The 25024-nt window shown below is 31.6% G+C and overlaps 4 protein-coding genes across 5 annotated transcripts; 1 reads left to right on the top strand and 3 right to left on the bottom strand.

Moving 5' to 3' along the window:
- Window positions 1-2096: 2096 nt before the first annotated feature.
- LOC115878019 (major facilitator superfamily domain-containing protein 9-like) lies at window positions 2097-4021 on the bottom strand. 2 transcript variants are annotated; one of them, XM_030894374.1, is made up of 5 exons: window positions 3846-4021; window positions 3479-3610; window positions 3291-3420; window positions 3019-3228; window positions 2097-2964 (listed from the first exon to the last, which is right to left on the bottom strand). In XM_030894374.1, exons 2-5 carry the CDS (start codon window positions 3524-3526, stop codon window positions 2255-2257), a joined length of 1098 nt encoding a protein of 365 aa, XP_030750234.1. In that variant the 5' UTR covers window positions 3527-3610; window positions 3846-4021; the 3' UTR covers window positions 2097-2254. The 2 variants fall into 2 exon arrangements, with proteins under 2 accessions (XP_030750234.1, XP_030750233.1); XM_030894373.1 differs by lacking the exon at window positions 3846-4021 and adding an exon at window positions 3659-3839.
- Window positions 4022-4598: 577 nt separating this feature from the next.
- Window positions 4599-5979, top strand: LOC115878018 (40S ribosomal protein S14a). The gene is made up of 3 exons (XM_030894372.1): window positions 4599-4708; window positions 4920-5164; window positions 5713-5979. The coding sequence occupies exons 2-3, from the start codon at window positions 4928-4930 to the stop codon at window positions 5929-5931; spliced, it is 456 nt and encodes a 151-aa protein (XP_030750232.1). The 5' UTR covers window positions 4599-4708; window positions 4920-4927; the 3' UTR covers window positions 5932-5979.
- A 63-nt stretch (window positions 5980-6042) lies between these two features.
- LOC115878017 (dynactin subunit 4) lies at window positions 6043-8555 on the bottom strand. Its single transcript, XM_030894371.1, has 8 exons — window positions 8296-8555; window positions 7989-8235; window positions 7784-7929; window positions 7562-7727; window positions 7316-7499; window positions 6904-7114; window positions 6546-6772; window positions 6043-6490 (listed from the first exon to the last, which is right to left on the bottom strand). Exons 1-8 carry the CDS (start codon window positions 8422-8424, stop codon window positions 6274-6276), a joined length of 1527 nt encoding a protein of 508 aa, XP_030750231.1. The 5' UTR covers window positions 8425-8555; the 3' UTR covers window positions 6043-6273.
- A 159-nt stretch (window positions 8556-8714) lies between these two features.
- On the bottom strand, window positions 8715-17237 carry LOC115878016 (2-oxoisovalerate dehydrogenase subunit alpha, mitochondrial). The gene is made up of 8 exons (XM_030894369.1): window positions 17045-17237; window positions 15239-15474; window positions 13767-13921; window positions 13327-13473; window positions 11304-11418; window positions 11039-11239; window positions 8916-9182; window positions 8715-8858 (listed from the first exon to the last, which is right to left on the bottom strand). The coding sequence occupies exons 1-8, from the start codon at window positions 17123-17125 to the stop codon at window positions 8783-8785; spliced, it is 1278 nt and encodes a 425-aa protein (XP_030750229.1). The 5' UTR covers window positions 17126-17237; the 3' UTR covers window positions 8715-8782.
- Between the last annotated feature and the right edge of the window lie 7787 nt (window positions 17238-25024).

Here is a 25024-nt window from a genome sequence, read left to right as displayed (position 1 = left end):
TCCAGACCAGATGAGCGAGCAGTAACGAGCGCGAGCAAACATTTATTCAAATTCGCTTGTGATTTCTGCTGCTCTCGAGCACATGATCAGCTTCCGTCCAGACCTAGCGATTATTTGTATGTTCGGCGTTGATCGGTGTCTGGCACTTCATGTTCATAATGTCGGAAAAAATTATTGCTTGTGCGTCTTTCATTGTATTTTATAAATTGTTGAAACGTCAAAAGAGAAAACGACTGCAGAGGAGATGGTGGAATATAACTCTTTTTAAAAATCGAGTTCCTCATGGTGGTAACAATTTACTAAACGATGTTGAAACAGAAGATTCTGGAAAATTTAAGAACTTTTGTCGGATGTCACTTACAGATTTTAATACCTTATTAGATTTAATTGACATGAAAATAATGAAAAGTGATACCAATTACCGAAAAGCAATTTCACCTAGAGTAAGGCTAGCTATAACCTTACGGGTTTTGGCGATTTTTGTACTCCTCTATTAGTTCTAAAACAACTTCATTCGGCCATTCCATTTTTGATATTCGATCGCAAACGTGGTAAACAAAATCCCGTCCAAACCGAACGTGCAATAGCGCGAATTTTCTTTGATGTACCGACACGGCTTGGAACAGCGTCAAGCGCGAGCAAGCAACCATTCGCTCGCTCGCAGAGCCGTCGACACCAGTAAAGCGTTCCCATAGAACATACCCGAATTCTTACTCGTTCCTGCTCGCTCATCTGGTCTGGACGCCTCTTAACGACAATGCGCCACCCGGTATATGTATATTTAATTTTTTGATTATGTGATTGGTACTATTTTTAGGTAGTCACTTATTTCGACAACGACTTGTATCCATTTTAAAAAATATATATATATTTTTGCCTAGCCCTGTATATACCACACAATACTTATTGCCATACTTCAGCATAGAAAAGAACACTATAAAATATTGTCAACTAATAATTTTTAGCCGACCATACCAATAGGTATGGTATAGGCTATTAAGATCGGCAATAAAAAGTTTTTTTAATTTCACTCAAAATAAGTTATTTGGATCATAAATGACCTGAATAAAAAATATTTTCATGGTGTTTGTCTGTCTGTCCGTCTTAACACGATAACTCAAAACCCGCTAAACCGATTTTAACCAAATTTGGCACAAAAATACTGTGGCACCCGAGAATCTGGCCATTAGTTTTTGGTGGGGGTGGGGGGTTGGTAAGGGGGTATGGGAGGGGGTTAAAAATTTTAAAAAACCGTAACTCCAAAATTACAGTAGCTAGCGAAATGCGGTTTTCAATTTAAGATTAGGAATAATATTTGCAACAAAATTTGTAATAACATCAAAATCAAAGTCGCAGTTTTTGAGATAAAAAAATTGGAAAAATTCCTTTACTTTGAAACTAAAAGAACTGCCTACCAACTTTTTATTAACATATTTTAGTATTGGCGGCTATACGTGCCTCCCGGCGCCAATTTTTTTGTGAGTTAGTTTTAAAATTTCGTTTGAATGTTTAAAAAAACTCAAAATTATAAAAATCTGGAAATGTACTGAATACGTAGATCATATTATTTTTGTTGAAAAAATACTAATAAACATTTAAAAGTATCGATAATGATAAAAATAAATAAATATGTATTAAAAATTATATAACTTAAATTACACTTAAATTCATAAATCATTTTAAACATAATTAATTTAATTGCGTTAATATACGTAAATGTAATAAAAAAGATAATTTAATTTCTAAATTTTAGATTATTTAAGCTGTTTTTTATCTATGTTCCTGTTCCTGATTAATAGATCGATAAAAATAATTAAATGCTTGAAAATGTATAAAAGTGGTTTCAATTGTTATTCAAATTTGGAATTCACCATTTTGTCAAAATAAATATGCTGGTGATAATTTTTTGGGGCACAAAAATATATAAATTTGAAACACATTTTTTTTATGAAATATAAAATATTAGATAATGCGAATGTATTAAAACAAGGATGACTCTTTTTTATTATTGTATTTAAATTAGACATATTTAATACTTCATAAAAGTACTAGGAAGTATTGTAAATGTCCTCAAAAATGTCATATTAAAAGTCATATTAAAAAAATAAAATTTATTACTGAGCAAAAAATAAAATAATACTTCAAACTTCATTTCTGTAACAATAACAATAACTAATTTCCATCCATAAAAATATCAATTTACATTAAACAATTACAACAAAATATTTCTATTTGCATACCCTAATACTTTTGGTCAACTTTCATGTAGTTTTAAAGATTTTTTTCCTCCATAATAGGATAACAGTGTCCCTGCCAAAGCTGGTATTACTGCAAATAATATCACAGATTCTTCACCAAATTTATCACCCAAAATACCCGTAACCAGTGGCGTCACAAACCTTGCAATTGACATTAAACTATTGCTTACTCCACTTAACGAACCCCTGTGGAATTCATCTGTATTCTTTAAAATTAACTCCATAGATAATATCCTTAAAGCTGTGCATGTCAGAGAAAAAGGGATTAATACAAATAAATATGTATAAAGACTAGAAGATATATACATTGCTATAACAGACACTGCCAACAAGCTGAAAAAAAATGACATTCTTCCACAGGAGTCTTTGATTCTTATTAATCTATTGATATAGTCTAAAAAAAATGCCGAACATGTACCAACAATATTGAAATAAGAGGTAATGTAACCGGAATGTTTCTGAGATAAATGATACTTTTCTTTTTGTATTAACGATTGGTTAAAGAAAAAAGTCGATACTGATAAACCAAACAAAGACCTTAATGTAAATGTGCTCCAATTTTTATGCCAGTCTACATTTTTCAAGTCAGATATAGAATTTCTCACTTCATCTTTGAACTGTTGAAAAAATGGTCGTTTGGCAATAATGTTCTTCTTTTTATTCCTTTCTATTTCTTTGTAGGATGTTTCAAGTTTTTTTACAAAAGCTAAAATATATAAAATTACAATAATTTGGACCATAGCGTAGAAACACAACTTACCAATATTAATAAAAAATAGAACCATTGTAAATAGGCATACATAGGTAAATCCATTTGGTAATGCAGAAATATGGCCCCCTATAAAAGGCCCTAATATAAAACCAAAACTGGCAACAGCTGTAGATTTACCGTAAGCCTCACTTTGTTTATCATGTGGAATAATGTCAGTTATTATTGCCTTACATATAGTTTGAATATGTTTCACACAACCTAGAACAAGTAATAAATTCATTATACCTAAACCTACAAATATCTTCTGAAATAAGATATACCTATCACTAGCCGAATTACAACAATGAAACCTAGATACTTGTTAAATCCTAGTAACCCATAGCATATTCCACACATAAAGATACTACATTTTAGTATAAATAATCTACCTTTAATATCAGTTAAACTTCCCTAAAATTAAACAAGCATGCTCTAAAAATACTACAATAGAGGTTTTAAATACACTTACTATTACTGGCCCAGAGAATACTTGTAATGCTGAATAAAGAGAACTCATAAATCCAATAAAAGTATGAGAAGCCCCTAAGGCTTGAAAATGTGTATTCAGTAAAGGATATACGAGTCCAATGGCAAATAAATCCTAAAAAGGGTTTTTATCATAAAATTTGTAAAGGGCTATTAAACTTACTGTAAAAGTAATTAAATAAACTAGAAAAACTGGATCTTTAAAATTCATTATAACTGATAATTAAAGGTACTATTTCAATTACTAAAAATGTACTTATCCGTTCTTTCTAAGATAAGCCATCATTTGCGTATAAGTAAAAGTTTCTTTCTAATCGTAGATAAAGATGTAGATAAAGAAAACTATTTACTTTATCTATGTGATTTGCAAAATTGTGAATGAATATTTTTCATTATGAAAATTTTCATCGTTTAAAACATAATTTATCCTGTTTCAAATTAACGACAGTAAATATGTATTAAAAACAACTGTAATTGAAGTTAAAAAAGGAAAAGTTAATAGATCGCAATTAATAAATTCAATAAATTAAAATTAACAAATTATAAAATTTCAAATCATTCTAAAAAAAAATAAACCACAAACCACAGAAAAGACACTTTCTTTAGAATTCTGCCGTTCGTTGTTTTTCTTTCTATATTAGTTTTACGGCCTAAGCTGCCAGGGCTATACGGCCAGCTTGTTTTTATTAAAATAATTATTATAATAGATCATTCTAAAAAAAAATAAACCACAAACCACAGAAAAGACACTTTCTTTAGAATTCTGCCGTTCGTTGTTTTTCTTTCTATATTAGTTTTACGGCCTAAGCTGCCAGGGCTATACGGCCAGCTTGTTTTTATTAAAATAATTATTATAATAGATTATCATCTTTCTTATTCTAAAAATTTTTTTAAAGCTTGTATGCTATTATAAAATTAAGAAAAATTATTAAAAATGAGGGTATTACCAAAATTAGTAAAAAAAGGTGATATTTGAGCACCTCAATTATAGTAAAAACTGTTATAATAATTTCATATCATATATAAAAGTGATCATTACTTTATTCAGTATGGCATACCAGCCAACTTCTGTAGGTGTTTTAAGCTCTCTTTCCTTGTCTAAGGTTTTAAGGTTAATGCCAGAATGATTTAAAAAGAGGATGAAAATGACAGCTACTGGGGCGCCCTCTTTCGGAGATTCTTGAAATTTTCTTTTTATGAAACGCATTGAACGGTAGGTTTGTGATCAAAATTTTTAGGAATTTAATAATAAAAATAATTAATACAACTAGAAAATAACACTTTAGATACATTCCAAGTATTTTGAGTGCTTCATTACACGTTATAAACACATTAATGCATCAACTAATACACTGATGATTACGGATATTAATTTTGACATTTGAAGATCATTTCAGGTATTGTATTTTTGTTTACTATTTTAGGGATAAAAATGGCTCCAAGAAAAGGAAAAGTTCAAAAAGAGGAAGTCCAAGTTTCCTTGGGCCCTCAAGTTCGCGAAGGGGAAATGGTATTTGGTGTAGCACATATATTTGCCAGCTTCAATGATACCTTCGTCCACGTAACTGACTTATCTGGAAGAGAAACCATTTCTAGGGTCACCGGAGGCATGAAAGTAAAAGCAGACAGAGATGAAGCTTCTCCCTATGCTGCTATGTTGGCTGCACAAGTAAGTAGTAATTTAAATTATTAGTGAACTTGAAGTTCAGGTATTTTTAAATCAACAGTCGCCTTGGTTAAAATGATATGAATAGATCAGTTAACTGTAATAGAAGATCTTTCCAAAACTCTTAAAACTGCTTGTTTCAGAGAAAAAAAAATTTACTTTATCAAAACAAAGTACTGATATACTCAAATAAAATTATAATTATAAAATTGCTCCTTTAATGAAAAGTGTAAAGTTTCTTCAATACATGTAATATGTGTTTTCAAAAAGTGTCTGTTGTGTCAACCGAAATACTAGGACTACTTGTTCCTGTATTACCCAAAAATGCAAATAAGGAAGATTTACTGATAATGTAACAAGATTTTAAAGAGCAAATGATAATAATAGATTCTAGTTATAATTGCAATTTATGATATCTGCCATTGCTAAACAATCCATATAACAATTCTATATATTACTAGAATTGTGCTTGAAAAAGAATTTCTTGAATACTACTTGTATTACCTCATCATTTCTTTGAGCTTAAAGTAATATTTTTCATTTAATTTTAGGATGTAGCTGAAAAATGTAAATCCCTTGGAATTACTGCCCTACATATTAAGTTGAGGGCCACAGGTGGAAATAAAACTAAAACTCCTGGACCTGGAGCCCAAAGTGCTCTTAGAGCTTTGGCTCGTTCAAATATGAAAATTGGACGTATTGAAGATGTTACTCCAATTCCATCTGACTCTACTCGCAGGAAGGGTGGTCGCCGTGGTCGTAGATTGTAAAATGTTTACTTTTTTATGTTAAGTAAAATAAAAATTTAAAACAAAAAAGTTGCCGTTTTATATTACATCCTATTTTTTCCTTCAAAACTGTTGAAAAACATACAAAAATAAGATAATAAATAAGCAAGTTTATTAAAAAAAAACAATAGTAGTTATATAATATTAAGCACTGGTAATAAATATGAGCATAAGCAAGCACTTTCAGTGTACAATATAAAATGTAGTTAGTAGCATTAATGCTCCAACTAAAAATATACTAACGCGATAAATATCTTAGAAAATAATTTTAAACTAGCATAAAAAAATTATGAAATTCAAGTATAAAATAAAAGCTAGTCTTAATCACTCAGATCCAACTACTTTGCCTAATGTTAAAAACACCCTAACTTTATGATCATACTTCTGAGGTTGTTTATTTTCTACGGCAGGTGGTAAAACATTTGTATAAATATGCTGCATAGTAAATCCACACACTACCTCATCCCCCAGTTTTAAATCTGCTCTAGGAGTTACTGCTAATTTTACAAAAGCTTTATTAGATTTTCTCCATTTTATTAACCTAAAAATTTAAAAAAAAATTAATTGTTCAAAATTCTAACAAAAATATGTCTTACTTTGGATCATCCTCAAAATTATGGACTTCAGAAGAATCATCATACTCAGCAGCGTCGTCTCTGGGCGGTAAAATAAAAGAACTTTCGGGTATAGCAACATCGCAGTTAGTTTCTGTGAAAATTTTGCGAGGTTTAACTATTACTGATGGAAGTCGAGGTAAACTAAGGAGACTGCTTGGTTGACTACCCGAAGAATATGGAAGAGAAGGCAGAGACATAGGTTGCTTCTAAAAATATAAAAACGGTAGTAAATGTAATAATAATTACAGATAACACAGGTTGAGCCAAGATGTTTGGAACAAGAAATCTAATATAGAGCTTGTTCTGAACACTGTTTCACCCTATATATCTATAGTACCTCCTGCAGAGATAATGCTTGTTCTAAATTCTGTGTCAAATCAATTAATTTCTGTTCCTCAACATATTGTGCCTGTTCATCCAAATCTAGATCCAAAATTGTAATAGTTGTTTGATATTGTGTAGGGTTGGTAAATTTAATAATCAATTCAACTGTCTGGCCAGCTCTTAATGGCTCCACCGTTACAAATCTTACTTCTGGTATATAACAACTGAAATCAATAACATGATAAAAAGATACTAGATAAATATACCATATGATCGAAAAAAAACGGCGTCCAGTTGGCTTGGAAATGACGATCCATGCCATTCCCTGTATAATTTTACATATAAAATGACAGCGATCTTCATTTCATAGCCATCGTTGACGCCGTTTTTATTCGATCATACGGTACAATCAATAGAGAACATACTATGCCAACAGCTGAATCTTAAATTTCACAGAATTCGGGTTGTATTCTGGTTTACTAACATTGTGTTCACATGTACGACATCTTAATGACTGTTTAATGGACAGCTGCTTATGTACTGGGAATAATTTGTCTACAGTTAATGGTTGACATTCTGGTTGCATTAATCTTTGTTCGATTGTGGTGACTTGCGAAAATATTAGTAATAAGTATAAACCTAATGATAATGAAACTGTATTATTAAAATACCTTCCATAAGTTTGATGGGTTCTGTAAAAATACTCTCAGGTAATTCATCAACTTCAGCTTTAGCCACTGCAGGCTCTGGTGGTTTGGGCTTCTTTAGCATAGCATGTGGAATATCTGGCAAACCAATACGTTTTCTAAGAGCTGAAGCAGTGACACCAGTTTTATCCTATAAAAAACAAAAATTTGATAACCTGTTATTGAAAAATATATAATAGGGCTTACTGTATAGCTAACAAATTTTCCTCTTTGCTTCCTCTTATCACTTTCTTTCTGTTGTTTCTCTGAATGCATGATTTGCTTGTATGTATCAAGAACCTCTTGAAGGCGATTAATATGGACATTTTCACGTTCAGGCCATCCACCAGTGGCTAAACGAAATTTGAATTATTGACCCATAATACACAACATTAATTTTAATTTCATATACCTGATGGCTGGTCAGGAATTCCCACATCTCTCGAACTCCACCGACAAAAATAGCAACTTAAGTAGTAAGTCTTCTTGATTGGTGATTTTGCATCATCAGGGTTAGCTGGTCCTTTTGAAGCAATTCTCGTTGATAATTCTTGCTGGCAACTGGGACAAATAAAGCAATTTGCACACCTATTTTTCTTAACTCTTGCCTCAGCAGAAGGTATATTTTCCGAACATTTACCGCAAAATATTGAGTCTACCTGAATTTATAAAACAAAATAAGTTTATAATCGTAAACAAAATAGACATCAAATACTTACCTCATGACAAACGCAAAATCTGCAACGAATTTGAAGGCAATGCTTGCAAAAATATAGTTGTGGGATAGGTTTTAACAAACCACAAGTGCAGGCATATTTCACCACATCAGGGCCTGTTATATAAGACATATTTTAGTAATTTAAGACATAAATTAAATATCTTAATCTGATTTAATGAATATTCACTGAATTGCTGAAAATACTTTGCACTCCAAAACACAGAAAACACGTCATATACAGCTGTAACTGACAGTGACATATCTGACCTTTGATTTTGACCATAGAAAAAGGATTTTGACAGAGAATTATTAGTAATGTGCTAACTACTGATTATCGATAATGGCTTGATAAAAATCTAAGATAAAAATAATGTATTCAATTCATTGTACCTTTTTTCTGGGTAATGAAATAAAAATTTTGTCTCGTTTAAATTTATTTTATAACATAAAAAAATGGTATATTGCTAAAGAAATTTGTATTAACAATATTAATTACTGAACGATTTCAAAGGGTACTTTTCCTTATAATTTTCTAAGTGTTTCTTCATGTCGGCTTTTTGTTTCCTACAAAATAAATCAAAATTAATTTTATGAATTGCATGAAAAATAAGAGAACTTTACTGGATGTGAATAGGTATAAATTTATAAACATCATTATACATTTCTGACCATTTAGGTTTAAGTTTCTTCTCTCCTGCATTAAAAGCTAAGAGGACGTCTTTTCTTGATTTTTGTAAAAATTGTTTTTCTTTATCTTCATCCCACAATCCTTTAGATTCTAGATATAATCTAAATTTCTTAGTTGGATAGTCGTTATTAGCCCAGTCTAAAACCTCGTCTTGTGATCTATATGCAGAACTGTCATCCGATGTTGAATGATCACCAACTCTAGAAATTTCAAAATATAAAAATATATTTCTTCTACTTTATCTTTCTAAAATAATTTTATTTTAATTGGTAGTTAAATAAACATTTTATCTCTAGATCTAAAAGTGCAAATACCGGGTGCGTCTCAAAAGAGGCTCACCCCCTATAACTTTTTTATTTTTTCAGAAAAAAACGAGATTTGGTTATGTAAGTATATGACATAAATTTGGATTGATTGACGTATTCAATTGTTTTCGGTCACTTCCTGTTTCACCGGATATTACTACAATTTTTTATTTTTAAATGGCGCCCTCGGTATTTTGTTACTTCATTCGATAGAAAATTACAATCTGAATAGAATGACATATTATCATATGTCAATTTTGACATTTCCGAATATGGTTTATTTGAAACTGTTTCCACACTCCCTGTTTCACCGGAAATTACTACAACTTTTGATTTTTAAATTATCGCCTCGGTATTTTTTTACTTTATACCATAGAAAATGACGCTCTGAATCGAATGACAAATAATATGTCAACTTTTGAAAAGTGCAAATACCGGGTGCGTCTCAAAAGAGGCTCACCCATAGGCTCACCCCTATAACTTTATAGGGGTTAATTAACTATATTAACTTATATATTCGCTCGAAAACAAATTGTATTTAAAATTGCAATCTAGAGTGCCATGGCTGTATTAAAAACACTAATTTAAACTTTAATCTAGGAGCCTTGGAAAAATAGATTTGATCATCTAATGTTTTTAATGTCTTGTCCTGGCCAGTTGAAAGATGCCCAAATCCTATTTTTAATCATATCTCAATTTTTTCAAATGGAACGAGGGTGGCTCATTAGTATATTTGGAAAAACCATTTTTTTACAAATAATTTGATGCCACACATTTGGTATTTCGAGTCAAATTGTCATTATGAACCGCATGTAACAATTTCAAATAAACCATATGCGAAAAGTTCCGGCAATAGCGCGTTGAGCATCTGTAGATGTTTATTTGAGAATTTTGTTTAAGTGCAAAGCTAAAGTATGTACGAGAATGTATTTTAGGAAAATATTTTAACTTCTATAGGGTGGTTCTTCCTATAGTATAGGGTAGTCTTTCTATAGGGTGGCTCAAGAAAGTGTAAGTGGATCGGGATGATTTTTTTTTAAATGGAACACCCTGTATATTATTGCATTTTTGGCTTCCTTTCAAATCACTTTACATAATCCTAAGATATGAGAGAGAATTCTATTTCTATAATTTCAGAGATATTAATAAATAAATAAAAAATATATATACTTTTAAACCTTCACACAGGGTGTTCAAAATTCTAGGCTAAACTTTCTAAAATATAAAATAATTTTTCTTGTTTTTTTTAATGGAACACCCTGTATATTATTTTTTATTAGTGTGTGAGTTAATTTGTTTTGTATTTAAAGTATTTCAAAATTTTTAATGGTTTCGCTGATACACATAGAAAAATCATTGGGTGGCTTTAATAGAGATTTACTGTGGAAAATGCCATATGAAATATAAAACCGCGAATATCTGCGGAACCGTTAAAAATTTTTAAATATTCTGAATACAAAAAATGTTCATATTTTAATTCTCCATCTATTGAAAAAATCATATACCGGGTGTTATATTTAAAAAAATTGAAAGAAAAATTATTTTATATTTTAGAAAGTTTGACGCAGAATTTTGAACATTCTGTATGATTTACTATTACCATATTTATAACAAAGTAAGTACAGACCATCTAAAGTAAATACCTAATTTAGTTTTCATTGAAGACAGTTCTTGTATTTTTAATAATTGCCCGACGCACTATTGCGCCGGACCCTGTATATGTAGATAAATAGATATTTATTTGTCTTTACCTATAAGTTAATGCTTCGATTAAAACAGGTTTATTTTCCTTGGTAGCGTATTCCCTAGCCAATTGGGTAGCTTTGTAAACCGCTAACACATCATTACCATCTACTCGCAGTGTATGAATACCATACGATGGTCCTTTACTGGCTATACCATCTCCTCTGTACTGTTCCTCTACCGGCGTTGATATGGCATAACCATTATTTCTGATATGAAATATACTTAATAAAATATGTGTGTTTTGTTTGAGGGTGTACTAAATACAATTACCTACAAAAGAATATTACCGGACATTCAAGGGTAGCGGAAAAATTAAATGCAGCATGGGCATCGCCTTCTGAAGCGCTGCCATCTCCAAAATAACAAATTACAACTCTGTTTGTTCCTGAAAACGTATATAAAAAACAAATTCAACTCCTTTATTTTTACTAATACGTTTACATTTAAAAAACAGCGTCACAATGGCTTTTAATTGACGAAGAATTTTAATTTGTCATGCAGACTAGTGATGGGATAACTCGAGCGAAAATTTACTCGAGTACTCGATTATTGAAATAACAATGACATCGCTCGATTATGAACGAGCGATGCAAGTGTTTAATGTGACATACTCGATAAAAAGCCAAGCGAATTTTCTATATACATTGCAGGTAGCAAATTTATAAGACGTTATCCGTTGCGCATCTGAGTGAATTTTACAACCAAAATTTTACGATCTACATCGACAATGCTTTCAAATTAACTAAATCAAGCAAATTACTCGTCGCTCGTCGCTTGCTACTTGCCATTCATCACCGAAAGAATATGTGCTCTGCGCGCGCAACTTACTGCTTGGCGTTACGAGTACAACAAGCGACAAGCGACGGGCGAATAACCGTATTTTTAAATACGAGCGATATTTCGCTCGAGCGATCGCTCGATTATTGAAATCGCTTGAAACTCGAATACTCGATTATTGAAACTAATCGATTTTTCCCATCACTAATGCAGACCCCTATGCTATATTTGTTTAAAAATTGACCTCCAACTGGTCAAAAATATTATTTAAAATGAGACGTCAACTATTTCACGCAAATGTATTATATTGAGTAAAAAATACATCTGGTACTAGGTTCATTTCGATAATCTTTTGGTTCTTCAAGAATATATTATGAGAATGTCACAAATCTTAATTTAAATATACTTAACTCGCCAATGATAGTGCATAAAAAAACAATGATAGAATGAAAAAAGAAATAAAATGAAAATAATTCTTTACAAAAAAATAGGCTTAGTTTCTATTTATCTAAAATTAAAATTGTTTGACCACATATAAATTAATGTAGTTAATATTTATACCGGGTGCATCTCAAAAGTGGCTCATCCCCCTATAACTTTTTATTTTTTCAGATAAAAAAACGAGATTTGGTTTGTTACAGTATATGACATAAATTAGGATTGATTGGCGTATTGAATTGTTTTTGGTCACTTCCTGTTTCACCGGAAATATGATGACTACTACTTTTGATTTTTAAATGACACCCTCGGTATTTTTTTACTTTATTCGATAGAATGACCTATCATATGTCAACTTTTGATATTTTCGATTAAAACAAAATTTAATTTTAAAATTCAATCTAGAGTGCCATGGTTACGTTAAAAACACTAATTCTTAATCAAGGAGCCTTGGAAAAATAGATTTGACCGTCTAATGTTTTTAGTGTCTTATCCTGGCCAGTTAGAAAATGCTCAAATCGTATTTTTAATCATATCTCAATTTTTTCAAATGGAACGAGGGTGGCTCATTAGCATATTTGGAAAAAGCATTTTTTACGAATAATTTGGTACCACATACTTGGTATTTCGATTAAAATGTTCGTTACGAACCGCAAGTTATAATTTCAAATAAACCATATGCGAAAATGTCAAAAGTTGTCATATGATATGTCATTCTATTCAGAGTGTTATTTTCCATCGAATAAAGTAAAAAAATACCGAGGGTGCCATTTAAAAATCAAAAGTTGTAGTTATTTCCGGTGAAACAGGAAGTAACCGAAAACAGTTATTGAATACGTCAATCAATCCTAATTTATGTCATATACTAACATACCAAATCTCGATTTTTTAACTGTAAAAATAAAAAAGTTATAGGGGTGAGCCACTTTTGAGACGCACCAATACGGTGTATACCAAAAATTATAGAAAATAATATATTTACTATAAACCCTATGGTAATAGTTAAAAACGCATAAAGGTAGGTAAAGATATGTTTTTGACATTTTTTTTATAATTATGCTTGTTTTAAACTGCTTACCTTTCATCGCATATGCAGAACCTACTGCTTGGGGCATTTGGGTTGCAAGAGGACTAGAAATTGTAACAAAATTTAATTTTCTGCTACCGTAATGCACCGGCATTTGTTTCCCTTGTCCTACATCGTCGATGTTTCCATAACATTGATCTAAAACATTAAGTTTCATATGATCCACCTGAAGAAAATTTTAATGTAAAATATCTGCAAAATATACCATATAAAGATTGAAAAAATTATTAGGATTTTAAGATGGCGATGCGATGAACTTCCTTGATATGAGTTGCGATAGAGGCAAACAAGGAAAATCAATGTTAGTGATTACAATAAATTAAAAAAAATAAGGAATATTTGACTGAAGTTTATAAGCGACAAAAATTCGAACAAAACCAGTAAATTGAGAATGAACATGAGACAATGAGGATTGATTGTCCTCCACTTACCTACAAATTCTTGCAAGCTAAAACCTCTATACAATAACACACCAGCTTCTCGATATTGCCCATACACCCAATCTTCGATATTTAATGCCGCGGCACTTCCAATGTGTGTAGCTTCTTCTCCGTAATTCGTCATATAAAAAGATATTCTCCCCTGTCTGAAAAAAACAAAATACAACTTATTCTTGACTCATGTTCAATTAAAAATCAGAAGACAGTAATAATATTTTTTTCTAAAGTTCTCAATACCAAAGGTCCCTGATAGTTTGCCTTATTTCTGCTATGATTAAACTAAATCAAGAGGGAATAAATCTTGTGGTCCTAATATACCTCCAATCATTACTAAGTACAGCAATAACGTGATGTAGACTGAGTAAGAGGGAAGGGGGTTAATCACCGCGACCTCAGAGATCTATTGTGTCCCCCTTTCATGAAAATAGAGCCTAGTACTGAACCCTGAGGAACACCTCCTTCTATAGGCTCGCAAGAAGACATAGACGTATAAATCCTCACAAGTTGCCTTCTGTTGCCAAGATATGACTTAAACGATTCGAGCGGCACTCCCCTGAATCCATAGTATTGCAATTTGTTAATTAAGATATTATGATTTACACAGTCGAAAGTCTTAGAGAAATAACAGAAAATTGTAGCTGTAGAGTGATGGTTATTCAGGCTAGAGTATACATTATTAAAAAGGTCGAACATAGCTTCAGTTGTGCAACTGTTACTTAGAAATCCAAATTGATGGGTAGTATAAGTACTTTATATTTCAGTAGAAAAGATAGAAGCCTTTTTTTAACCAATCTTTCAATGATCTTAGATAATGTGGGCAGGAGTACCCGTGAGGTGGAGGCTGGAGGATCTGTCTCCATTTTCTCCACTACTTTAACTTGGTTTGTCCTTACTCCTTAGACTCGATACTGGTGTTGTCCCGAATTTATAATAGATAATATATCCCTCTTTCTCTAATGCTCCTTGAATTTGAGATTAATTACACCGCAAGGATTAGTTGGCCCACTTCTATACAGCGTGTAAGCAAGTGAAGTAAGGGAGATGATAATACAATAGGCTTCTCCCTGGTGCCCCAAGGTTGAGACCAGTAGAGACTAGTCTTATATCTAGCCATGCATCCCTTTGACCTGGTCCCGCCATCAAGGGATTAAGGTTTTTGGTGAGGTTGTCTCTTTTTGATCCGGGCGGTTAACCTAAGACCCCCACGCTCTCTCCCCGTGATACATAACCACAGAGAGTAGAGAATTCCTGGTATGACGGACAGGGTAGTCCCATCCGGCATCGTTATACGTCTTGGTGCAATTCCCTTGGTCACGACACTACAGCCGGGGACAAGACAATGAGATGCTCCTTAGGCACAGCCAAAGTGCTAGAGGGGATTCCCCCTAGCACCCTGATTAGGAGCTTTCCCACCAACGACAAGGTCTCGCATCTTTTAGAGGAAGAATATATGTGATACTCACCTTTGAGATTCGTATAATATTTTATCCATAACATTCAACAGACTCATGTCATGATACATTTTTAATAACAATTCGTTAGATAACTGTGGTTCTTCCGCAGGATCTAAAATATTTCCTTTTGAATCCATCACTCGGTAAACTGGTATTGGCGCGTACGAATTTTGTTCTGTAAATTGTAGCTTTTGTGTCCATGATGTCGTAGCACCAGGAAATTTTGGCTGAGTATGTTTAGATTTCTGAAAAAAACAGTACTTCAGAAATTACTATATTTAGTCAGGAAACTAAATTGAAGATTATACTTATTATATTTTTCATTAAATAGGTAATTAAAAAAAACGGTTTAACGTTAAACGTCTGATGATAATTCTCTTATTTTCTTCTACAGACTTGGTGCATTCTCCGCCGGTGCTGCCACCATCAGAGAATATCGTAAACAGCTGGTATATGCAAATACACGGGTTTACACAGCGAGTATACGATATTTTTAATATTTAATTATTCTAAAAGTGTAGAAAGTATAATTTGTAAAAATTCTAAAAATAAAAATAAAAAAGTAAATATTTTATTATTTTCAGAAGGTCTAACTTCTATTATAATTTATTATTCCAGCTAAAAAACCTTCTCGATGAGTTCAACCAAATTCAACTACGGTAGCGAGCATAGTTTTACATGGTTTTACCCTTGATAATATATAAACAAGGGTTTTACGCACCAGTTTTGCTAGTGAGGTCATAATTGGGGCATCTCGGCTATAACGAAATTATTTAAATGTACATAATTATAATTTTAGAAGATAATTATAATTTTAGAAAATTTAATCACTAGTTGCTACTAAAGTATAATACTAACATAATAATACCTACATCTAGAAATGGTAATCTATCGTTGTTCTCAATTTCATAGGTAAATTTAATGGAAGAAAAACGATTATTTAATTTAGAAATAAAATTATCTATACTAAAATTGAAATGTCATTTCTATGTCTACTGTGACATTACTTTTATTTGGCCATACGGTGTATACCTAAATGATGAATCTGAATGTATACGACAATACACTTGTTATAAATTTTGAAATTTTAGACAATTTTCAATGCTTTTTCAATGTCATGATTTAGACTATCCGTACCTAAGTATTATATTAAAAATATTTATTTAAGATTTACTCATTTTACACAGACAATTTATCTCATTTTGTAGATTTGTAAGATATTATTTACAGAGTTAATACTATTTCTGTTTGAAAATTATATATGTACTAGTTGAAGCCTGGCGCCATAAACCTGGCGCATCCGCCACTACATCAGGAAAAAAAAATACTTTTTATTTTTTTTTAATTAAATCAAAAACAAAAAATTCGGTGACGACAGTTTTAAGAAGAGTCAATTAGCTATCTTTTAGTAAAAAAAGCAACTTTCTAGAGCAAGTCGTTACTTCAGTAGAGACGACACAGATAAACATTAGCATTTTATATATTACATTAGATATTGATATTAATTTTTATGTTGCATTTTCTTGAAATTTATAAAACTAGACCAAATTAGAAACTTCCAATTTCCAAATACCTAGTAAATTTTATTTCAAATGCGAGAACATCTATTTTAAAATGATTTTTAAATGCTATTAACTTTTCTAAATAACGTAGCTACAATGTATAAAACAATTTATATTGGAATATAAACAATAGTTGTTTTTTAATTAAGTTTTAATGTATATTTTACCATGTTAAGTGAACTTTTGGTATTTTAAGTAGATAGTTTCGTTTAAGTATTCGACAAAATTGCTGTAAATATATCTAAAAACTTACATGTAATATCAGTCTTTGATTCGATAAACACTGAGAAATCACCCGAAATGCACCATTAATACTATATTTACTTAAAGCCATTTTAATGTTTTTCAGTTATATTTCATTCAGGAACGAATATAACAGGTCATCCACACATTTCTTTTAAATTTACTGATTTACTAAGTGTATTAATGAAGTCAACCGGATGATAAGCGCATTGTTGTTTTGTATACTACCACGGAATACAGGGGTGATCCAAAAAGTATATATTATATCTATTATTATTTTCTTTTAGTCGAGTCATCTTAGAAATTACGCTCGATGTCATTTTATACTTATTTAAAATTATATGATCTGCACATAGTTCATATTATGTCAATCTCATCAGGTTTAAATGCCTGTTGAGCTTGCAATGCCCTCTTAGTACAGAGTGAGCCAACGATAAAGTCAGAGATAGAATTCTTTATTTCATTAGTTTTGAAAATGATTAAAAAATGTTAAATAGAAAAGTTGTAGAGAAGGTTAAGACGCAGATTTTAAAATTATTACAGAGTATACAGGGTGCTTTAAAAAATGTAGCGGATATAATAAATGTTTTTTTAATGCAACATCACATTTTTTATTTTATTATTAAATTCTGAATAAAAAATAAATGTTATACCTAAAATTAATAGTTTTTGTAATATTTCAATTTGTTTAAACAAATGTTAGATGTCAGTGTCGTAAAAAATTGTCAGTATGCTATTGTTTCTGATGTTGGAGTACTAAAATTTGGTAGGATAGTTTTATAGAGATAAAGAAAAAGATATATGTAAAGATATTAGAGTTAGTTAGTACAGTGTGTAATATCTATACAATGTTTTTTAATTATTTAATTTAATTTTTATGAAATTTCATGTAAAGATTATAATCAGAAATATGTTGAACAAACTAGGAAATCAATATTAACTAGATTTAAAGAACATTTGGCTCTATATAAGATATGGTAGACCGGATAAACCTTGCGTTGCTCAACATATTGTTGATAAAGAACCTTGTATAAATATTAATAATTTAAAATTAATTAAACAAATCTCAAATTACAGGCAATTATACGCATATGGGAGTGTCAAAATTAATAAATGTAAAGATAGTATGAACAGAGACAAAATGGTCCAACTTCTTTCAGTTCTCTGTTCCTACTGCTCTAGTTTCGGTAATTAATTGTTACTCTCGCTTGTATATAAACACTCAATTTGTAGATATTAGTTTAGTTTTAATCATCTGCTGATGATGCTAACATAGTTAGCGCAACGTGCATCCAGTGCAAAAGTTAAAATGTTTTGGTGTATTGTGGTAAATTAGTGTTTTATTTTGATTATAGATAGGTTTACCCAATAGTGCTTTTCCATTTAACATTTTTTTGGAAATCAAAACAAATGAGATAATTTACTTTACCCTATCGTTGACTCACCCTGTACACCAATTACAGTTTAGGCAATTGTCCTGTCTATGCTTATCAGATACACCACTCTGCAAAAGCGGTAGTCTGAAAGAAAATCTATATTGCATTTTTTTTTTAAATTTATATAGCTATATTATATATTTAAAATAATATCAGTAAATATGTATTGTATAAGGATTAGTAATAATATAAAAAATAGATTCTTCTATAATATATACTGCTACACTTCTTGTACTACTATTTGAACTACCCTTGTATATGGCGCTTTGATGTTACCAATTGTATGCTTTATCACTTGTTAAGCAATCTAAAATATATTGCGGTAATACAAGAAATAATATCGTCATTAACATGTTTATTTAAACCTAAATTTCATCAGTTTGTGGATAATAATCAGATAATAATATACCTAACTAATAAGAAGACGAAATAATATAATATTTTATATCTCAAAGTATTTTAAATTTTCTAGTTTAACGATACTTTGATAGTCGATCATAAATGCATGCATAATTAAAACAGCTAAAAATAGATATCCAATTTGAATAAATGCCGATTTTCGATAAACAATTTAGTCAATATTTATTAATATACATTTTAATGGCCAATATTATTTTTGAAGCAAAAGAATAGAAATAACTTCGGTTACAATATTTCAAACAAAAACATCTTTTTATGACATTTTAATTTTTTTTTCGAAAAATATTACTATATACAAGATCACCCAACGTTCCAAAACAGTTTTACATATATCCGATATTCTTTTTTGAGATTTTAACTCAAATTTTATTTTTCGAAAGTCTGCGAATTTCTGTTCGTTACGTGTGTCACTAAAAGTAACATTAGCAGTTCTAAGAAAAATTAAGTAAGAGTTAAAACTTCAGAGGAGATTATTCAAGATGAATTTGGGAACACTACAACGGATCTCTGGAGATTTAGGGGGGGGGGCATTACTTGACGTTATTTTTTGTAAAAGTGAAATCAATATTTTTCAACATTTACAGTAAAGAGTACAAAATGCATTCGGAAGTAGAAGAAGATATGTTCAAAGAGCTATAATAGTTATTAATGATACAAGTTCGATACGAACATCATAATGAAACGTGTGTAACGTTAAGCCACGAGGCGTCAGCCGAGTGACTTAGTTACACAAATTTCATTAAAAAGTTCGTATCGAACGTGTATCATTCAAAATTTAATCTACGACGCGTCACGAGGGACGATCCAAATTGATTTGATTTAATTTAAAATATCAGAGATATCCTCCTAAAAATTATAATTCAAAATTAAGAGGTGCCCATTGCCCATATTAGTCGATGACGCCGTGGTAACCGTGCTTGTTGATTGTTTCCATTTTGACTTTGACAACTCAATTACTGATGTTCAATTTTGTGTTAAACGTTCAGATTTAGCAAAAAGCAAAAAATAATATTAATATGGGTGATTCTGATTCTGAAAGTGTCCCTTCGGATATTGAAGGCATTGCGCAAAATGTTGTCGATTCCCTACTTCCCGAAAAATCAAGACAAACGTACGAGCAAGCCTATGTAAAACTTGAAGATTGGTGTAAAGGGAAAGGAATCAAGAATAGGTAGTAACGAAAAGGTTCTCCTGGTATATTTTGAACATCTTTCAAAACATAGGAGGCTTCATCACTTTGGCTATATTATTCCATGCTACGTTCATTTATATCAGTGAAGAAAAATAGAGATATTAGTAAGTACGTCCATTTAATTGCATTTCTAAAAAGAAAATCGGAAGGATTTCGGTCAAAAAAATCGAGAATTTTAAGAAAAGAAGACAACTCGTTTTTTGTGCGAGAAATGGAAAATGTATTAAGCAACCCGTATGCAGTAATACTTTAGGGAAAATGCCGAATAAAATAGCATTGTTCCTAAGTCTTCCAAATCCACAACAATACACTGGATATTGTTTCCGTAGATCGTCTGCGTCGTTGCTTGCAGATTCAGGAGTGGATTTATTAACTGTTAAAAGACATGGTGGCTGGCGCTCTAACACAGTGGCCGAGAGCTATATAGAAAATTCTGGCAACATTCTGGAAAATTCTGCGTAACATTTCTGGCAATGATGGGTCTTCAACAAGTTCAAGCACTCAGGAAATAAATTTACTTTCTAAAAATTCAACTCACCTGTCATCGTCTGGAATTAATTTAACCAATTGTACTGATATTATAACTAATGTTTACAATAAATAAACGTATTTAGGTACCTTTTGTTGCTTGTTTCTTATTTTAAAATTTGCGTGTTATTATGAATTCATAATAGCACTAGTGCTATTATGAAAGCCATAATGGACATCCAAATGACAATGTTAAATGTGTCATAATGACATTGTCGTAGATTAATAAATTTAACGAATAGTAAATTTATGCAATAGGGAGGCTGAACCCTTTCGAACATGTAGAGCATCAGAAACTAGTTTGTAGAAGTTGATTTTTTTACAATAACTATGATTAATATTATGCATATTATTAGATCGTACACTGAGATTTCAAATTCACAATAAAAAAAGTTAGAAATAATATTTTTAATTTGCTGACCTGGATATTATTTATTTGACTCTTTCAATTAGCTGGATTTTCCTTATTAAATGTTAATTAGCGCTGATCAATATTGTTGCGGTGAATATAATCATCAGATTAAATAATTTAAAAAACCGAGTCGGACTTAAATAGTTTTGTTGTTGTTAAGGTACCCAAAACAAAAAAAAATATAAAGTATGGCATATCGTTGTATTCAGGAAACCGAGTTCTTTCAAAACCTGAAATAAAAAGTGCAGGTCCGTATTTAAAAAAATTAGGTTGCCTCTGTATCTCACAAATTCAGCTAATTTGAATATCTAAAAATACTATCAGTTAGCCCCATTGAATAAGAAGACTAAGGAAGGAGCATATCAAAAATCTTAGGTACACCGCGATGGGCCTCAAATATGGCCGACTTAAATTCCGGTTTATCAGTGTCGTTCTAATTTTATTTAAAAAATGTAAAACTATGATGTAGGGTAGACGTGGGGTAGACTCAATAATTTGTTGTTTTATTTTACGTTGTGAATAAATGTTGGTAGTTATTAAAATTGTTATAAAAATATATAATTCTAATAAAAATAGATAAGTTATAATAAGTATTTATTAACACAAACATCCGATACGCTACTGAAGCAGGTAAGTCAAATTAACGTATCTAAATTCTTTGACATCTAATCTTTGACAAGTAATAAATAAAAGCTAAAAATGCAAGGAAAATATATAATTTAGTTAATTTAAGTGAATTTCATAAATGATCGGTTTACTACACGTATGTATATTATATAGTCACTTACTAGCGAAAAGTTGTTCCATTATTTCACTCAATTTTTGCCGAGATCTACCGCACGCTACACAACCAACTATTTTAGAGTATTTTTCGATAAATCGCGATAGTGTCACTGTTAATTTAAGTTCTGCCACAATTTCCATCTAGATTTACTACCTTTATACAACTATCAGTAGTAGAATAAATAATAAATAACATAAAATAAGCTCCGTAAAAACTGACAAATCCACAAAATTTCAAATCAAATTCAAATGTGTCAAATGAATCGTCAAACAGAACTGTCAAGGATCCCCACCCTAGAGAGCTTTTATGGTGGCTTTTCCGCCCACCATGCATGAATACATGGATAGCATTATGCTCCTTCCTTAGTCTTCTTATTCAAAAGTTAGTCCTAATAAAGTGGCTTTGAGATTGTACAATTAGTTTTTTGATTTTCTAAAAAGTAACGACAAGAAAAAATAAAATTGATTTTCAAAATAATCCGTTTTTTGCAAAAAAACAGCAATCCTTGAAATTTTTAAAACTTTTGTGATGACATCTTGATGAACATCCCAAGGCGCAACTTTGCCCCAATTTAACCATGTTCGTACCTATTACGGTTTCCGAGATACCAATGTTCGTAACTCGAATTTGTAGCACCCTGTATAGACCAACTGGTGAAGCTGGTCCATTATAGTTCTTGTTTTATTAAAATGGAATTAAACAAATATACTTCAAACTTTCTGAGTTGCTTAAAGAGACTCTAAGAACAACTATTAAAAAATCTTGACAAATAAGCTATTATTAGTGAAAATATGAATAAGTTTGTAAAAATCTGAAAATTTTTGGGCTATGGAATGTTTGCCTGGTTTTTTTTAACATGACACATGACAAAATTCAAACAAATTCCAAAATGTGCTAGCTGTCGATTCTACCTTTTAAATGAACTTTGAATCATCAAAAATAATTAAATTTTAGCTGAATTATTTAACAATGTGTCCTCTCAATCAATGATACGATTATGAAAGTTAAACTTTTTAAGACGTTAAGACTTGGAGAGAAAATTCAGGGATCTTCGAGGTGGAACATCTCGAAAACTACTAATTATACGTAATAAATGATAAGGACCATTCCTATAGGTACTAAGCTTCATTTTTTATTAAAAAAAAATTTTGTAAATTGCATATTTTGGCAGATATTTGCGAAAAATTGATTTTTCGGCCATTTGGGACCATTTTTTCGGCCAAAGCTGGCCGAGCACGGTGTTACAATTTTCCTCCTAAAATTACTTCCCAGAAGGTACACAATCCGCCTAAAAAGTAATGGTCGACGAATTAAGCCGAGAGTTGGGTCTTTTCGTGTTTTCGTTTGGTCTTATTTACTGAACCATAAATCAAATCTTTGTTAACTTACAGGATTACAGGAGAAAAAAAATACATGTAGTTTTGACACCCTATATAATATACGATAATCTAGTATGATTAGTCTTGTACAGATGCCTAATAAACACACCAGAAAAATATAGGGATGTAATTTTATTAAAGTTAAAAACAAATGTTTTGAATAAACAACCACATATTTCTAGGCCCATTCTTTATGCTTCGATTGAAACGATGTGGTCACACTTGTTATTTCTAAATTTCGCATATTTTCAGAAGTTTTTGTGCATTTTTTGTCAAATGTATAAAAGGCACCTATCATCAATTGTTCGAATTTAACCTGTACTGGCTATGTTTTTATGATAACTGGCCAGAATTCATTCAAATAACTTTAACTTATTAAACAACGTTATGGAGCGTAGACATCTTAACAGAGACGAAATGCTAAGGGCTGTGGGTATGCTCGAAGCTGGAATGCGCCAAATCGACGTAGCTAGAGCATTAAATACAACGCAAAGTGTAATATCGCGATTAAGTGCACGCTAATGTGAAAGTGGTGATGTTGGTGAAAGGCACACAGTGCGACATCGCATTACTACCCCTCAGCAAGATCATTTTTTACAATTAAATGCTCGACGCCGACCCACTCTTTCAGCACCAGAGCTTAGTTTAATTCTCCAGGAAACACATAATATAACCGTTAGTACTGACCTCTATGGTCCTGACACTGTTCGCAATAGATTAAGAGAGGTCAAGTTAAGAAGCAGACGCGCCTGGAGAGCTCAACCCTTAACGAGAGGAAATCGAGAGGTACGTGATTTGTGGGCTCAAGATCATGTTCAGTGGTCAAATGAACAATGGGCCAATGTTCTCTTCACGGATGAGTCACGCTTTGAATTCATCCGGATTCGAGAAGGCTTAGGGTATGGAGAGAACCAGGAAATCTTATTCAGTTGGATCATGTTCAGGAAGTGCACCCTTATCAAGGTGGAACAATTATCGTCTGGGGAGGAGTCCAGTTAGGCGGAAAAACCGATCTCGTTTTTCTTGAAAGATTTCTAATAGGAATCACATACCGTGATTTAATTCTTGAACCTGTCGTGTTAGCATATGCCAATGATTTTGGGAAAAACCTCATTCTCATGCATGACAATGCACGGCCTCATACAGCCAGAGTGGTAAGTGAGTTTATCAATGCTCATCAATTAAACATCTTATCATGGCCTGCTCAATCTCCTGACCTCAACCCCATCGAGCACGTATGGGGACACGGTCCAAAGAAGAATTTTGAGAACGGGTATGCCTCGTGAAACTCGTAGGGATCTGGTTCGGGCCGTGAATGCAGCGTGGCAGACTGTACCTCAAAAAGAGATCAACAACCTGATCAGGAGCATGGAGAGACGATGTGGGGCTGTAATGAACAGTAGAGGAGGCCATACCCTTCATTAAGTACCATTTGTTTATTTTAATTTTATTATATCAGAAATGCAAAAAATAAATTTACTGACGATGGCTGGATAAAATTGTAATATCCCTTGACATTTCCGGTGTGTTTATTTCAAAAATGACTTAGTATAGATTATATGACATCATGAAAATGTAAAATTTGCAACAACTGCTTTAGAAAAACTGTTTTCAGAGAAATAAGTAAACTTTTTGAAGTGAAAATTAGATATAGTGCTTTTTCTGAAGAATGGATCATCCTGTATTGGTGACACGAATAAGATATAAAGCAGTGAATAAATAGGACACTCTATGGTCCTTACTACCCTAGAAACCCTGATTCATGACCCAAAATGTCCATCATTATTACATGCAACCGGCGCGGCGTCTCCCAGAAAACAAAATCATGAATTTTTAAAC

This window comes from Sitophilus oryzae, unplaced genomic scaffold (assembly GCF_002938485.1).
Source record: "Sitophilus oryzae breed Bouriz unplaced genomic scaffold, Soryzae_2.0 scaffold_149_pilon_pilon, whole genome shotgun sequence".
Taxonomy (NCBI): Eukaryota; Metazoa; Arthropoda; class Insecta; order Coleoptera; family Curculionidae; genus Sitophilus; species Sitophilus oryzae.
This window is presented reverse-complemented; position numbering and strand designations above follow the sequence as displayed.